Source organism: Lontra canadensis, unplaced genomic scaffold (genome assembly GCF_010015895.1).
Source record: "Lontra canadensis isolate GAN:19392208 unplaced genomic scaffold, GSC_riverotter_1.0 scaffold2, whole genome shotgun sequence".
Classification (NCBI taxonomy): Eukaryota; Metazoa; Chordata; class Mammalia; order Carnivora; family Mustelidae; genus Lontra; species Lontra canadensis.
In genome coordinates, this window is record NW_022630996.1 from 8,945,682 (window position 1) to 8,962,155 (window position 16,474).

A 16,474-nucleotide genomic window follows, 5' to 3' on the forward strand; every position below is an offset into this window, starting at 1 on the left:
TGACAGAGAGATAGAGACATCACAATTAGGCAGAGAGGCAGACAGAGAGAGTGAGTCTGCCCACCGAGCAGAGAGCCCAATGCAGGGCTTCATCCCAGGATCCTGACATCTTGACCTGAGCCAAAGGCAGAGGCATAACCCACTGAGTTACCTGTTTCTGTTTAAAGAAACAGAAAACTGTTTCTTTAAAGGGAAAAAAAAAAAAAACCAAAAAACAAAACTTAGGCTCATAGGAAAACTCCTTAAGAATGTGAATCTTTTCCAAACCACAAAGTAGTGGGGTTTTTTTTATTTTTTAAAGTAAACGTTAATAGTTGATGCATGATTCGCTTGATAGCTGTGGACATTAGTGCCCTGAAAAAGTTCTATGCCAGAACTGTGGGTGCCATTTTCCAGGTTTTTTTATTATAACTTGCTCAATAGCCAGATCTGACTTTTCCTTTTATTCTCTTACAAAATTAGGGATTAAGTACCCATCATAAATTATACAACAACAGAAATCCTAATTTTGCCTCTGGTCCATCAAGCAAGAGTTAATGCAACTGACATTGGTACCAAGCCAAATCTGGGTTAAGAAAGATTAAATAAGAAACAAACAAACAACAACAACAAAAAAAGTTACTTAGAGCCAAATTTATCATAAAGGCCCACACAATAAAAATGGTGAGTTCTGGGTCCAGAAGTGGGGACCAAAGAGATGGAGTACTAAGTACACTTTTGTCACTTTTTCTGTTTAGTATAGCCTGTAAATTCACCTTTAACTTTTGTTTAATTTTGTTTCTAGGGTTCAGAGTAACTCAATCCAATAGAATAAAGTGAATGTTCAAGGAGAGTTGTGAGATACAGAATCTTAAATACGTAAAAACTCTCGAGTCAATATACAACATACTACCTTATTTTTCTTTTAAGTTTACAAACTTTGACCCAGTTTCCATGGTAGGTGCTAATATTATATTCTAATAATCTTGAAAATAATCTAATGATCCTAGGTCTAGGATTATTCCCTGAGATTCTGTAGCTCTTACTCTATCCTATCTTAGTGAGTGAGCTCCTTGCTCCTTTTCTTCATCTAGACAATTATTAAGATTTTCCATTCAAACATAGGGCCAGGACTTGAAGAGTTTCAACTAGTTAGCCAGCTGTCTGATGAGAAACAATTTGAAGAAAGACCTTGCCCTGAGAAGGGATTAAGGAGCACATGGGATAAAATAGCAGAAGGCAAAACATTGACAGTGGGTCCCATTGGAATGTCTTGGAATTCTACTAGAAAGAATATAAGGAAATAATATTTCACTTAGGGATTTTATAATCCCTTATATTCATGTGAACATTCTCTGATGCAGATTCTTATTTAACCTTTTTTGTGGTCTTTATATAACAAACAGGACCAAACTCAAAATAAAATCATTTTTCACCCACAGTCTTTGTTGTCATAAGCCCCGAGTCATGTAGTGGTTGACCTGCATGTATGTATATTTCTGTACCTCCAGTTAACCAAGTGAGTGGTTAAGGCCTGTGACAAACAAAAGCACAGATGGTAGTTAGGAGTTTCAGTAAGATGTGAAAGCAAATTCTCTACTTTTACCCAATTTCCCATATTTCATTACATTTGGAATCTGCATACATAGTTTATAGAAGATGCGCCCTATGGAGGTCAAAGCAGATAATCACACCTCATCACCCTCCTTTGTCCTATCACCCTTGCCTTGGTTCCCTGTCAGCATTCTATTCTGAATAGAATCCAGAGTGTCTCAACTTTTAATGTACATGTAAGTCACCCAGAGAGCTTATTAAATCATGATTCCTGGACACCACCCCCTACACATTATAATTCAGTAGGTCTTGGGTAGAGCCTAATAATTTGCATTTCTAACAAGCTTCCAGTTGATGCTGATGCTGCCATTTTGGGGCTACACTTCTGTAGCACTAAATAACTATACCAACCGGCCTGTAACTAAGGAAAAGATGATAATGAGGCTGTTGACTCTGTTGGATCTGTGGGGTGGGGAGGGAGGGCAGGAGAAGTAAGAATGTTAATGGAAGTCACTACCTTTAATGAGGTCTCTATAACAAAACTACCTTTTCCTTTCACAGAAGCAAATCCAGAGAAATTTAATAGTCGTTTTCGAAATAAAATGTTCTATGCAGGGGTAAGTATATATTTTATAATTATTACCTATTATTTAATACTAAGTACATTCTAATTACTTGTTGGTAATAGGGATACTAACTATATGAAAAATTATTACTCACCTCAGATGTTTACAAGTATTTCTATGTATGATTACAATTCAATGTCTGGTTTACAATTAAGATGTATTTAAGTTGGTAGAAAGGGAGCTGGTGTTCATCATCTTTGAACTTTAAAGATTTAAGGCTTCCTGTTGTCCTGAGGGGATGATATTCAAGGAGTGATGTGAGCAACATCAAAGCCAATCTTGAGAATGGGGGAGTTAGGCAGACTGAAAGATGTATAAAAAGTCTTGAGTAAGAATGTGGTTTGCACAGGAGTACATACGCATCTGTGTTGGATGAGAAATTGACAGAGGGTGAGCAGTTTCTCATGGAAACATATATGAGTAAAGGAGGTCTTTTTTCCTTCTCCTCAGGGACATCGTGGGGATGAATGGCCAGGGGTGGGGGATGGGAAGGCCTCGACAATACTGATTTTAAAAAAGTGTAGTTGACATTTAGGCCACTGAATAGAGAGAATGGAAATAAAAAGGGAGAGGGTGAAACAAGACATTCTTAGTGGTAAGTTCAAGATGATATCAGCACCCCGTGATCAAGTAGGAGGTCAGGAAAGGTCATCAAAATAAATCTTCAAAATGACCGTTGGAATTACCTACTTTTTAACTTTTCTACTGTGTTCTTAAATTTTATTATAGGTTATAGTTTGAAAACAAAGAGAGTTTTCAGCCTGACAGTGACTGTATTTTGCTTTGCATTTAGCAAGATAAGAACTTCTTTATATTTTGAATAATTTAGAAACATTAGGAACTGTTGATAATATGGAAGCAAGGATTTGGCATAACCATGTGATTAAGTTTGGTTTTTCTTCCTTTGTTTCCTTGCGGTACAGGCAGCTTTTTCTGATTTCCTACAAAGAAGTTCTAGAGATCTATCCAAACATGTTAAAGTTGTTGTAAGTATTGAACACGTTGACTCGGCTCATTTGAATATAAATATGTATGCTGCAAAAAACATACCCCCAATACCAGTTTATATACTTAGATTAATCAATGTGTTACATTAATTCCAGAGATCATTTAATGTAGTTTATTCAGCCAACATTCCTGAGAATATAGCTCTGTGTTGGCAACACTCTTAGTTGCTCGGAATGGACAGACAGCTAGTTTCACTCCTGAAGAAACTCACAGTTCAGTCGCAGAGAAGAGCACTTAAGTCATTACATAACACTATAATTAATAGTGTTGACTATGTGCACAATGTGGTGGCATTCAGAGGGAAATGGAAACTGACTCTGGTGAGTCCAGGGAAACTATCATCGAATAAGTGATGTTGAGCTTGGTCTTGACATAGAAATAGGTGCTCACCAAAAATACCATTATTTCAGTTACTTGGGACTCTCCATTTTAGGCAAATGCATTCACTTAATTTTTTGTGATGATTCACTCTGTAGCCTGGCCAGGGTTCTTCACCACTGAATGGTTTGTTGTTTTTGGTACTCTTTCTTCCTGGGTTTCTATCCCAGGTTTTTAGATACACACTCCTTGGAGGCACAGAGAGGGAAAGTTACCTATTCTCTAGGAGCTATATTTTAAAATAGCATATCATTAGGGGTGCCGGGGTCACTTAGTCAGTTAAGCGCCCGACTCTTGATTTCTGCTCAGGTCATGATCTCAAGGTCATGGGATTGAGCTCTGAGTCAGGCTCTGCATCCAGGGTAGAGTCAGCTTGGGATTCTCTCCTTTTTCCTTTTTCTCCCCCTCTGCCCATCCACTCTCATGCATTCTCTCTATCTCTCTCTCAAATAAGTAAATAAATAAAATCTTTAAAAAATTAAAAATAGCATATCATTAGTTATTAAGAAAGACATAAAATGCTTCCTTATAATAAACAAGTTAAAAGAAGGAGCAAATATGACTATTTTACATAATTGTTTAAGGAGAAAGAAAAAGGAAAAATTATATGGAGAAAAAGGAATGGGATACAGCAATGCTTAAATTTATCACAGCATAGATAAAGAATAAAATATGTGATGAAAGGGGACAGAACAACAGAAATACATTAGAATACAGAAATACAGAAAAATATATATGGGTGTATAGAGGAGCAGGAGTGGGATACAAATTAAAATTTGTAATCACCATGCAGCAAAATTTGTAAAATCTTGTAAAATTTGTAAAAATGTTTTAAAAAATAATTCTGTAAAATTTGTAATTTTTTTTTTTTTAATTTGTAATCACCATGCAAAAGCAGTTCTAAGAGGGAAGTTCAGAGTGATACAGGTCAGGTCCATCTCAAAAAACAAGAAAAATCTCAAGCAGCCTAACCTTATACCTAAAGGAGCTAGAAAAAGAGCAGCAAAGCCCAAAACCAGTAGAAGAAAGAAAATAGCAAAGATTAGAGCAGAAATAAATGAAATAGAGACTTAAAAAGCAATAGAAAAGTCACTAAAACCAAGAGCTGGTTCTTTGAAAAAATAAGCAAAATTTATAAACCCTTAGCCAGATTCATCAGACAAAGAAAAAGAGGACTCAATAAATAAAGTCAGAAGTGAAGGATGAGGACTAAAAACCAATACCACAGAAATACAAAGGATTTTAAGAGAACATTATGAAAAATTATATGCCAACAAATTGGACAACCTAGGAGAAACTGATACATTTCTAGAAACATATAAACTTCTAAAACTAAATCAGGAAGAGAGAGAAAATTTGAACAGACCAATTATTAGCAATGAAATTAAGTTGGTAATCAAACTCCTGACAAACAAAAGTCCAGAACCAGATGGCTTCAGGGTGTGAGTTCTACCAAACATCTGAAGAAGAGTTAATACCTATTTTTAAACTATTCCAAAAAATAGCTGAGGAAGAAAAGCATCCAAATTCATCCTATGAGGCCACCATTACTCTAAAACCAAGACCAGACAATTCACAACAAAAAAAGAAAACTATGGCCTACTCTGTCTGACTAACATAGGTGCAGAAATCTTCAACAAAATATTAGCAAATTGAATTCAATAATACATTAAAAAAATTATTCACCAGTCATATGGGATTTATTCCAGGGATGCTAGAGTGGCTCAGTATTCACAAAAAATCAACATGATACATCACATTAACAAGAGAAAGGAAAAAAAAATCACATGATCATCTCATAGATGCAGGAAAATCATTTGATAAAGTACAACATCCATTTATGATAAAAACTCTCAACAAGTAGGCTTAGAGGGAACACAACTCAACGTAATGAAGACCATATACAAAAACCCCACAGCTAACATCATACTCAATGGTGAAAAACAGAACTTTTCCTCTAAAATGAGGAACAAGACAAGGATATCCACTCTCATCACTTTTATTCAGTATAGTATGGGACGTCCTAGCTGCGGCAATCAGACAAGAAAAAGAAATAAGGCATTCATATTGGTCAAGAAGTAGTAAAACTGTCACTATTGGCAGATAACATCATAATGTATATATAGAAAACCCTTAAGATTCCACAAAAAACAACTACTAGAATTGATTAATGAATTCAGTAAAGTCACAAGAAACAAAATTAATATACAGGAATCTGTTGCATTTCTATATATTAATAATGAAGTAGCAGAAAGAAATAGGGAAACAATCCCATTTATACTCACACCTAAGGAAATGAAAGACCTATTCTCTGAAAACTGTAAAACACTGATGAAAGAAATTGAAGAGGCACAAATGAAAAGATATTCTATGCTCATGGACTAGAAGAACCAATACTGTTAAAATGTCCATACTACTCAAAGCAGTCTTTGGATTTAATGCAATGCCTATCAAAATGCCAACAGCATTTTTCACAGAATTACAACAAATATTACTAAAATTTGTGTGGAACCAAAAAAAAAACTCCAAATAGTCTTTCTTGGGAGAGAAGAACAAAGTCAGGGGCACCTGGGTGGCTCATTCAGTTAAGTATTTGCCTTTGGCTCAGGTCTTAATCCCAGGGGTCCTGGAATTAAGCCCCTCATCTGACTCCCTGCTCAATGGGACACCTACTCCCTTCCCTTTTGCCCCTCCCTCTCTCTTTTCTCTCTTGCCTCCTGTCCCTCTCTCTCAAATAAATAAAGTCTTTTTTTCCCCCCAAACTACTAGAACTCATACAGCAATTCAGTAATGTGGCAGAATACAAAATCAATGTAGAGAATCAGTTGCTTTCTTATACACTAACAATGAAAATACAGAAAGGGAAGTTAGAGAATCGATTCCATTTACTATAGCACCAAGAACCATAAGATACCTGGGAATAAACCCAACCAAAGAGGTAAAAGATCTGTACTTGAGGAACTACAGAACAATCATGAAATAAATGAAAGATGACACCAAAAGATGGAAAACCATTCCATGGTCATGGATCAGAAAAATAAACATTGTTAAAATGTCTGTACTGCCTAGAGCAATCTATACATTCAATGCCATTCCAATCAAAATTCCACCAGCATTTTTCAAAGAGCTGGAGCAAACAATCCTAAAGTTTATATGGAACCAGAAGAGACCCTGAATTGCTAAGGAAATGTTGAAAAAGAAAAATAAAATTGGAGGCATCACGTTGTCTGATTTCAATCTTTCCTACAAAGCTGTGATCACCAAGACAACATGGTACTGGCACAAAACAAACACATAGACCAGTGGAACAGAATAGAGAGCCCAGAAAAGGACCCTCAACTTTATGGTCAACTAATCTTCGACAAAGCAGGAAAAAAATATACAGTGGAAAAAAGACAGTCTCTTCAATAAATTGTGCTGGAAAAATTGGACAGGTATGTGTAGAAGAATGAAACTCGACCATTCTCTTACACTGTATACAAAGATAAACTCGAAATGGATAAAAAGACCTCAACGTGAGGCAGGAATCCATCAGAATCCCAGAGGAGAACATAGGCAGTAGCCTCTTTCTCATTGGCCACAGCAACTTCTTTCAAGATGTGTCTCCAAAGGCAAAGGAAACAAAAGAGAAAATGAACTTTTGGGACTTCATCAAGATCAAAAGCTTCTGCACAGCAAAGGAAACAGTCAACAAAACAAAGAGGCAACCCACGGAATGGGAGAAGATATTCACAAATGACAGTATAGACAAAGGGCTGTTATCCAAGATCTATAAAGAACTCCTCAAACTCAACACACACAAAACAGATAATCATGTCAAAAAATGGGCAAAGACATGAACAGACTCTTCTCCAATGAAGACATACAAATGGCTAACAGACACATGAAAAAATGTTCGTCATCACTAGCCATCAGGGAGATTCAAATCAAAACCACCTTGAGATACCACCTTACACCAGTTAGAATGGCCAAAATTAACAAGACAGTAAACAAGTATTGGAGGGGATGTGGAGAAAGGGGAACCCTCTTACACTGTTGGTGGGAATGCAAGTTGGTGCAGCCATTTTGGAAAACAGTGTGGAGATTCCTTAAGAAATTAAAAACAGAGCTACCCTATGACCCCGCAATCACAATACTGGGTATTTACCCCAAAGATACAGATGTAGTGAAAAGAAGGGCCATCTGTACCCCGATGATCATAGCAGCAATGGCCACAATCGCCAAACTGTGCAAAGAACCAAGATGCCCTTCAACATACAAATGGATAAAGAAGATGTGGTCCATATGTACAATGGAGTATTATGCCTCCATCAGAAAGGATGAATACCCAACTTTTGTATCAACATGGACAGGACTGGAGGAGATTATGTTGAGTGAAATAAGTCAAGCAGAGAGAGTCAATTATCATATGGTTTCACTTACTTGTGGAGCATAAGGAATAACACGGAGGACATGAGGAGATGGAGAGGAGAAGAGAATTGGGGGAAATTGGAGGGGGAGATGAACCAAGAGGGACTATGGACTCTGAGGAACTAACTGAGGGTTTGGGGGGCTGGGGTGGGAGGTTGGGTGAGCCTGGTGGTGGGTATTATGGAGGACACATATTGCATGGAGCATTGTGTGTGGTGCATAAACAATGAATTCTGGAACACTGAAAAGAAATTTAAAAAATAAATAAAAATTTAAAAAATAAATATAAATAAATAAAAGAACAAAGCTGGAGTTACCACAATTCCATATTTTAAGATATATTACCAAGCTGTAGTAATCAAAACAATATCATACTGGCACAAAAATAGATGTATAGGTCCATGGAACAGAATAGAGAACCCAGAAATAAACTCATGCTTATATGTCAATTAATCTATGACAAAGGAGGCAAGAATATACAATGGGGAAAGGACCATCTCTTCAACAGATAGTGCTGGGGAAACTGGACCACTCTCTTACACCAAACCCCAAAATAAACTCAGAATGGATTAAAGACCTAAATATGAGACCTGAAACAATCAAACTCCTGGGAGAAAACATAGGCAGTAATCTTAGATTGGCCATAGAAACATTTTTCTAGATAGGTCTCCTGAGGAAAAGGAAACAAAACCAAAAATAAACTACTGGAACTACACCAAAATATAATGCTTTTACACAGTGAAAGAAACCGTCAACAAAACAAAAAGACAACCTACTGAATGGGAGAAGATACTTGCAAATGATTTATCTGATAAGGGATTAATATCCAAAATGTATAAGGAATTTACACAACACAACACACACACACACACACACACACACACACACACACACACATCCAATTGAAAAATGAGCAGAGTAGAGGACCTGAATTGACATTTTTCCAAAGAAGATGTAAAGATGGCCAAGAGCCACATGAAAAGATGCTTAACTTCACTAATCACCAGAGAAATGCAAATCAAAGCTACAGTGAGGTATTACCTCACACTTATCAAAATGACTAGGATCAAAAAGACAAGAAATAACACAAGTATTGGTGAGGATTTGGAGAAAAAAAGGAATCCTTGTGTACTATTAGTGGAAATCCAAACTGGTACACTTCTGTGGAAAACAGCATGGAGGTTCCTCAGAAATTTAAAAATAAAAATATTATATGATCCAGTAATTCCACTATTGGATATTTACCCAAAGAAAGTGAAAATTCTAATTAAAAAAGATATATGCGGGACGCCTGGGTGGCTCAGTTGGTTAAGCAGCTGCCTTCGGCTCGTCACGAACCCAGCATCCTGGGATCGAGTCCCACATCGGGCTCCTTGCTCTGCAGGGAGCCTGCTTCTCCCTCTGCCTCTGCCTGCCATTCTGTCTGCCTGTGCTCACTCGCTCTCCCTCTCTCTCTCTGATAAATAAATAAAATCTTTAAAAAAATAAAAAAGATATATGCACCCCTATGTTTATTGCAGCGTTATTTACAATAGCCAAAATACGAAAGCAACCCAAGTGTGCATTGATGAATGGATGAAGAAGATGGGAGACACACACACACACACACACACACACACACACAATATGGAACATTACACAGCCATAAAAAAGAATGAAATCTTGCCATTTGCAACAACATGGATGGACCTAAAAGGTACAATGCTAACTGAAATAAGTCTGTTAGAAACCGTACGATTTCAGTTCTATGTAGAATTTATGAAAACAAATGAACAATGAAAAAAAAAACAACAAACGAAGGACTCTTAAACACAGATTGGACCTGTGTTTGCCAGAGGAGAAGTAGGTGGGGAGATTGGTGAAATAAAGAGGCCTAAGAGATATAAACTTCCAGTTAAAAAATAAATAAGTAATGGACATGAGAAGTACAGCATAGGGAATATATTAGTAAGATTACAAAGATGGTAGTTGGAGACGGATGAGGACTTCACTGGATAAGCACTGAGTAATGTATAGAGATACTGAATCATCATGTTGTACATCTGAAAGTAATAACACTGTATGTGAATTATATGCCAGTAAGAAAAATGTGTAATCACCGATTAGTAAAGCATGTGTGAGACATCAGTCTTCTGATTCAGTTGAAAGAAGAGACAGAGGCCATTACCAGTGGTGTCAGTAATCCTTGGCATTGCTTTCAGGTAGTTCAGTTCTCATACAATTGCAGTGGAAACAAGCATCTTTTGGTAGTAGAGACTCTTCAAAGTAGAAGTACTGCTTTCTTAAAGCTGGAGGCAAGAAAGACAGTGGTCCCCTGAACTATGAAGGTCTTTATTCATAAAATTATGGCTATTAAAGTAACAGCAACCTCCCTGTTTCTTCAGCTGCTGGCAACCCAACCAAAAATAAACTCACTCTACTTTTCCAGTATTTTTCACATTGAGAGGAATGGTGGTGGCACCTGCTCAGGGGCCAATGCCATATTGAATGGATTGACTGTTCAGATCTGCTGCAGTGAAATAAAACTCTGTATACTCCCTAACCACTATACAGTTTGTCTACTGCATCTACCAGTCCCCCGATGATAAACATCTCACTCGTGCCTGCCTATATAGCAGGGATTAAAAGAAGGTTGATACTACAAGTCAAAATATCTAATAATCCAAATGCAAAGAGGCCAAAATGGCAGCCAGATAACTAGGAAAGATTTGGTATCAGCCAGTACAGGCAAGATTGCAGGTGAATTGGTTTGTGTAATCCTATCTTGTGTGTGTGTGTGTGTGTGTGTGTGAGATGAGGAAAAAAAAAATTAGAAACAAAATCAAATATTTGGGATTTATTCCTAGTTCTGCCTTTATGAAGTATATGACTTTGGGGGTATCATGTAACCTTTCAGAAGGGTTTACTTTCCTTGTTTAAAATAGGCATAAGAAGACAAGCCTTTGAAACAACAACTAGTGACCATCGTGATGTGTCATGCAGGGAAACAGGATATTTCCATAAGGATATCACTGTATGTTTTTTGAGTGAGAGATGGAAAGAAGATTAGCTAGAGCAATCCCATGTATAGGCAAAAACAAACCATCTCATTTTTGCTAGAGTGAGGTCAGTGTTTCTGAGGTAGTAGTTAATCTTTCACATAAATGTAGTCTGTATGAATACTACATCAAAAAAGCATAAGACAATGACAAAATCCTTTGTACAGCATTATTTGACCTCCTTCCCATGTTTTCTTCTTCTTTTGATCTATCAATATGTGAGCTTGGGTATAGGAACGTATTTTATGGGCACTTTCCTTTATGTGTTTGAAATAGGAGAAAGGTTGAAAGCTGCTGCTCTCCCTCCCCCGCCCCCCAGATTTTCTTTATTTATTTGAGAGAGAGAGAAAGCATGAGCATGAACTGGGGGGAGGAGGCAGAGGGAGAAGCAGACTCCCAGCTGAGCGGATGACCCTGAGATCAGGACCTGAACCAAAGGCAGATGCTTAACCAACAGAGCCACCCAAGTACTGTTCTAAAGACATACAAAATTTAAAGGCAGTAATATGTAAGAAAACTTTGTGAAGCATGATACATGGTAAATTGTACTCTTTTATAATTTGATAAATTCCCAGAATCACTGACATGTTTCTTAGGAAGAAAAGGTAGAAAATTTAAAAAGATTTCTGTTCTAAATACAATAATTTTATAGGGTTTTTTTTCTGTAAGGTAAACAGTACTGCTTTGTATGCTATTAGTGCATCACACTGTATTTTCAAAATTTTAGTTACTGCACTCAGTTTTGATAATTTAAGATATTTTCTTTGGTATAGTCATCTATCAACTCATTCCAAGTGCTTAAATTGGGAGACTGTTTTCGTAGTGTCTGAGGATATTCAGTCAATATTTAGAATTTGATTCCTTTCTAAATAACATCTTAAAATGTTTTGTTTATTTAGGGCTATAATATTTCTGGAAACAGATTTTGGAGCGTGTTTATGAAAATTAGCTGCATTAAGATGAGCTGGGAAAACAATGAGACGCTAATGCTAGCAGAATCACTGTTCTTAGACTGAACACTCCTTTTAAAGAAGTCTTTAAAAATTCACAGGGAGTTTGGGAATGCATTACTCTGCTCTCCCAAAGAGAAGATAACGGGGAATTCTCTGGTGAGGGTTTAGGGAGAGCAAAAAAAAGGCACACCTTTGACATTGAGAAGTCTATAGTGGTGACTAGAGTTTTCTTGACTTTTTTGTCACCAGTGGGAAATGAGATAGGGAAATGAAAGCCTTTTCTTTGATTAGTTAGAGGATGGTCAAGGAAAGTGCTAACCGGTGAGGGAAGCGCTGAACAGAGGTATTGAGGCCAAGCCAGCCTGAGGCCCTTGAGACACCCTGGGGTCACGTCCAGGTCCAGGAAAGTAGTTTATCTCGGAAGACCAGTCCAAGTCTGTAAGATATGAAACGTGTAAGAGCAGATCCCTAATGGAGATACCACTGATTTATAATAGTTTTTTTTTTTAAGCTTGCAGTATATATTCCTCTTAAACAGTTTTCAAAATGTTATGTTCGGTGTTTTCAAAATAAAAATTGATCTCAGAAAGCAAATAACCATCCTGGGTAACTGTGGTGGAGATCACTACTGCCTGAACTTGAGGCTTCCTTTTTTATTCCTTTAAACGTTCATAAATCTTTTGGTTGATACTGCAAGTCAAAATATCTAATAATCCAAGGTTAAGAATGACAGCAGTTCCTTTGCTTATGAAGCCAGAGAAAAATCATTTTAGTCAAATGGCAGCTTTGTTTTTATACCAGAACAAAACCATGCTCTGAACCCTGGGTCTGCTGAAGATAAAATCACGATAACGTTTTCAGTTGTAGTCACAGGCGTTCGCTCAAGCAGAGCTGAGGACAAGGGGAAGACCATTACATATATATTATATGTGCATATACATATATGTATTATATATATCTATATATTAATATCTACACATATGTAGATATGTAATTATATATAACATATATATTAGACACATGACTACTTCCAACCCCTTTCTCTTCTCTGTTGCAGTGTGATGGAACAGATCTCACTCCAAAGATTCAGGAACTGAAGTTCCAGTGTATAGTATTTTTAAATATACCCAGGTAAGCTCTGTTCATCCTTTTTCTTTGGTTTGATGTGAACTCCGTTTGACTTGAGGTTATCGGTTTTCATTACAGAAAATGTCCAGGGCACAAACGGTGAAAGTAAGGTATCTTACTGGCTCATTAGGGGTTTCCAGGTCTGATCCTTTTGTCCTCCTCCTCAGTTTGTTAGTGTTCTCTGTGGTGGGTGGGGTTTTTATTTAATGCGATGTGGCATGTGTGCTATACACTTATCCATCATTAAGAAACCCAGGCGCCCCTATTTACTGGAACATTTTAATACAATTCTCAATTACTGATTGCCCCTACCTCCCAAGGATAATAGACTTGAATAAATCCCTGTTCTCAGTTTCCCGAAAGCTGTTAGGAAACCATCCAACCTGATTTTAGCATGGAACTCATTCAAAATAGTTGCTAGATGATTGCTTTGAAAAAAATAGGATCAATTAGAGTAGCATTTTCTAGCCAGGATGTCAACTCTATTTGGTGCTATTATATACCTCAGGAGAAAGGGAAATTTAAGATTAACTAGACTCAAAATAAGCACATTTTCTCAGTGGTACAAAATTAAAGTCTGGGCTCCCAAGCCAAGATTTTGGAGGAGATGAATCTATGACTCTTTGTTACTTGCAAACCACCCAACTCCGGACACAAAATCTGCAGAAAAGTTCTATTTAGACTGAATTTAATGGAAATGAGAATTGTATGTAAATCTAAGGCTAGGAAAACATAGTCTCCTGATTACTTTTGGCAAAGCTCAGTATAGTCACCTACAATCCTATTCCAGAAGGATTTTCATCTTCATTATTTCCATAAAAGACCTAGATTCTCAGAAAACATTATTTTCTCAGGAGACATTAGCTCCTTTAATTTTTTTTTCTCTTTTTTTCTTCTTGCTCCCCCTCTCATCATTCCTCTTCCAATTTCCTTTATTTCTCCTTCTTTTTTCTCCATCTCTCATCTTTTCTTCATACCTGTCTCACTCTTCCTCACCTACCTTTGTCTGCTTACCTTACCAGTGGTTGTTATCTTAGCTATGTACATAATGACCACTGTGTACCCACCTCCATTTCCTGGCATGCAGTGTCTTCCTCCAAGACCAAACTCTGGAACCGCCCATGGGTAACTCATGGCATATCATAGAAAACAGATGTAATGGATCACTGAGGGATAAATGTTAATAAATAATGAGTTAGGAGACACTTGGCCACCATGAGATGCTTTTGCTATAAAATTGTGGCCCATTTACACAGATGGGTATTTGGACATGATAAGTCCACTTTTTTATTTCGATCAGAAGGTGTGCACCAAGAACAGAAAACTGTTCTTAGGCGAGATACACGTTGGATCTCCCTCTAAGGTAATACCTAATGACAATCGTAAGAGTGATGGAATAAATTTAATTCTGTTTTTAATCTTATCTTGCAGATACTGTGCCGGCACAATGCCCTGGGGGAACCCAGGAGATCACCATGACTTTGAACCTCAGCGTCATGATGATGGTTATATTGAAGTCATTGGATTCACTATGGCCTCTTTGGTGAGCAATGCAATATTTTATTGAAATGAAATACATTTTAGTTCCAGAGTTTATTCATCTCATAGACTTCTGGGTTGTGGCCTTAAATTTTTCTCTCCTACTTTACAAATTGATCAATTTTATGCAATATAGAATTGCTTGGGGAGAACAAGAACAGAAGATAATTCTTTATGTCACTAAGGTGATTGATGCTGAATTGTTTGATTTTCAAAATTAAACAAATTTTAATTTTCCTGATTAATTTTCTACCAGAATGAAATGCAGCATTTTTAGGGAAATTAAAGAGCATTGTGCCCCAGACATATCTCAGCGGCATTGCAGAAACCTTGCCATTTGATAGCTTTTTGTTTCACTGAGGACCTACCTTTGTTTAAGTAGAAAGAAAAGTGGTCGTGCGCAGTCATCTTTTTCATGCCTGCTTAAGAATGAGGTGGCTGTCTCCATTATCACAAAATACCTGAATAAAGAAAGACATCATTATTGTGACAATGATGAATATTCATTTGCTACAGTGTTGAGATCACCTTTGCATTTTAATTTTGTTTGCTTGCATTAAATTGTGAATTATAGTGTAAGGGAAATTTCAAGCAGGTTTTAGCTATGTATTTCAACTTATTGAATGATGAGGAAACCATTTAAAAGTTACACTTATCATCTTACCTGATGTAAATCAGGCCACCCTATCAGTTTATAAAACGAATTAAAAAGTTAAAAGCTTTTCCTTGCAGTCCATGGTTCGCACATGGTTTGTGCTATGCCTTATGCCTTGAAGGTAAGAGGGTTGTATTCCTTGCTCTAAACAAGACAAAACAGCTCTCTTTGTCATTCATCCTGTGGATTCCTACTGACTTTTCCTTAATCACCTCAGGTTACTAGATCAGACAGAATAGCCTCTTGTGATTGTGGCAAGAGTGTCCGTCACCCAAGATGGCGATGCTGCTCCTGAAATCTGCCCTCTCTGGGGTGAAATGATTGTTGAGTGTTGAAGATTGTTCTGGCATTGATCTTATTTTCAGGTCCTAGCTCACGTTTAGCTCTTTCTCTCCAAAGGTCTGTATGCTAATTACAGGCAAAGACTCTGCTGAGACCAAATGTAGGCATAAATTCAAGAAGGATGTGTGCAAGGAAGAATTCTTGGAAGCAACCAAAAAAAGGCTCAAATCTGGCCCTATGTGTTTTACTCATTCATTTATTCATGGATTCAGTGAATATTTATGGAGTATTTACCAGTGTGTCAGAGCTTCCTACTCCTAACTATGTCGGAGAAGACTGTCAGGGAATGTGGAAGAGAAGATGATCCTTCACCTAGGCTTGGGGTGGGAGACTGGGGGGCAAAGAGAATATTAGATACTTTCCCACTGCTCTCAGTATCAGAATCGAAATATAGGCCTGCAAGATTATTTCTCTCTGATTCTTCAGCCGTTCCACTGCCCTCTTTGCTTTCTAGCTCAAGTAGCCTCCCAAGTCAAGCTTAGCTTTGAACATTTCTTGCTGCTTTTGCACCACAGGACCATTGCACAGGCTTTTTCTCTATAAAATATTCTTTGATTCTCCATCTTCTATAATTTCTCAATCCATATCTATGTCAGGTCCTTTTTATAGTCTTGCTTGGGTTATTTTTGTTGACAAATGCATAGTGTCTGAACAGGAAAGATATAGCCAACTGACACAGGGTAACTGGAGGAAAGTTTGTATAGGGACCCGACAAATAGTGAAGTTGGTTTGTGAGAGGGAATGATGGGTGGTGGTATATTCCTGAGCTGAACGTCCAAAGGTAAAGAAGCAGTCAGCTGCACCAGCAGAAGGGCTGTTTGGGAAGGACCACCTGATAGGAGTAGTGTTTGCTACATGGAAGCA

At 37.3% G+C, this 16,474-nt stretch overlaps 1 protein-coding gene across 8 annotated transcripts in view; it reads left to right on the forward strand.

Moving 5' to 3' along the window:
* Positions 1 to 16,474, forward strand: part of DGKI (diacylglycerol kinase iota) — a 430,951-nt gene that overhangs the window by 257,740 nt on the left and 156,737 nt on the right. For all 8 annotated transcript variants that reach the window (XM_032868387.1, XM_032868409.1, XM_032868419.1 and 5 more), the window contains exons 16-19: positions 2,095 to 2,150; positions 3,083 to 3,145; positions 13,004 to 13,077; positions 14,506 to 14,617. In XM_032868387.1, coding sequence (XP_032724278.1) covers positions 2,095 to 2,150; positions 3,083 to 3,145; positions 13,004 to 13,077; positions 14,506 to 14,617 — 305 coding nt within the window. The remainder of the gene's footprint in view (positions 1 to 2,094; positions 2,151 to 3,082; positions 3,146 to 13,003; positions 13,078 to 14,505; positions 14,618 to 16,474) is intronic.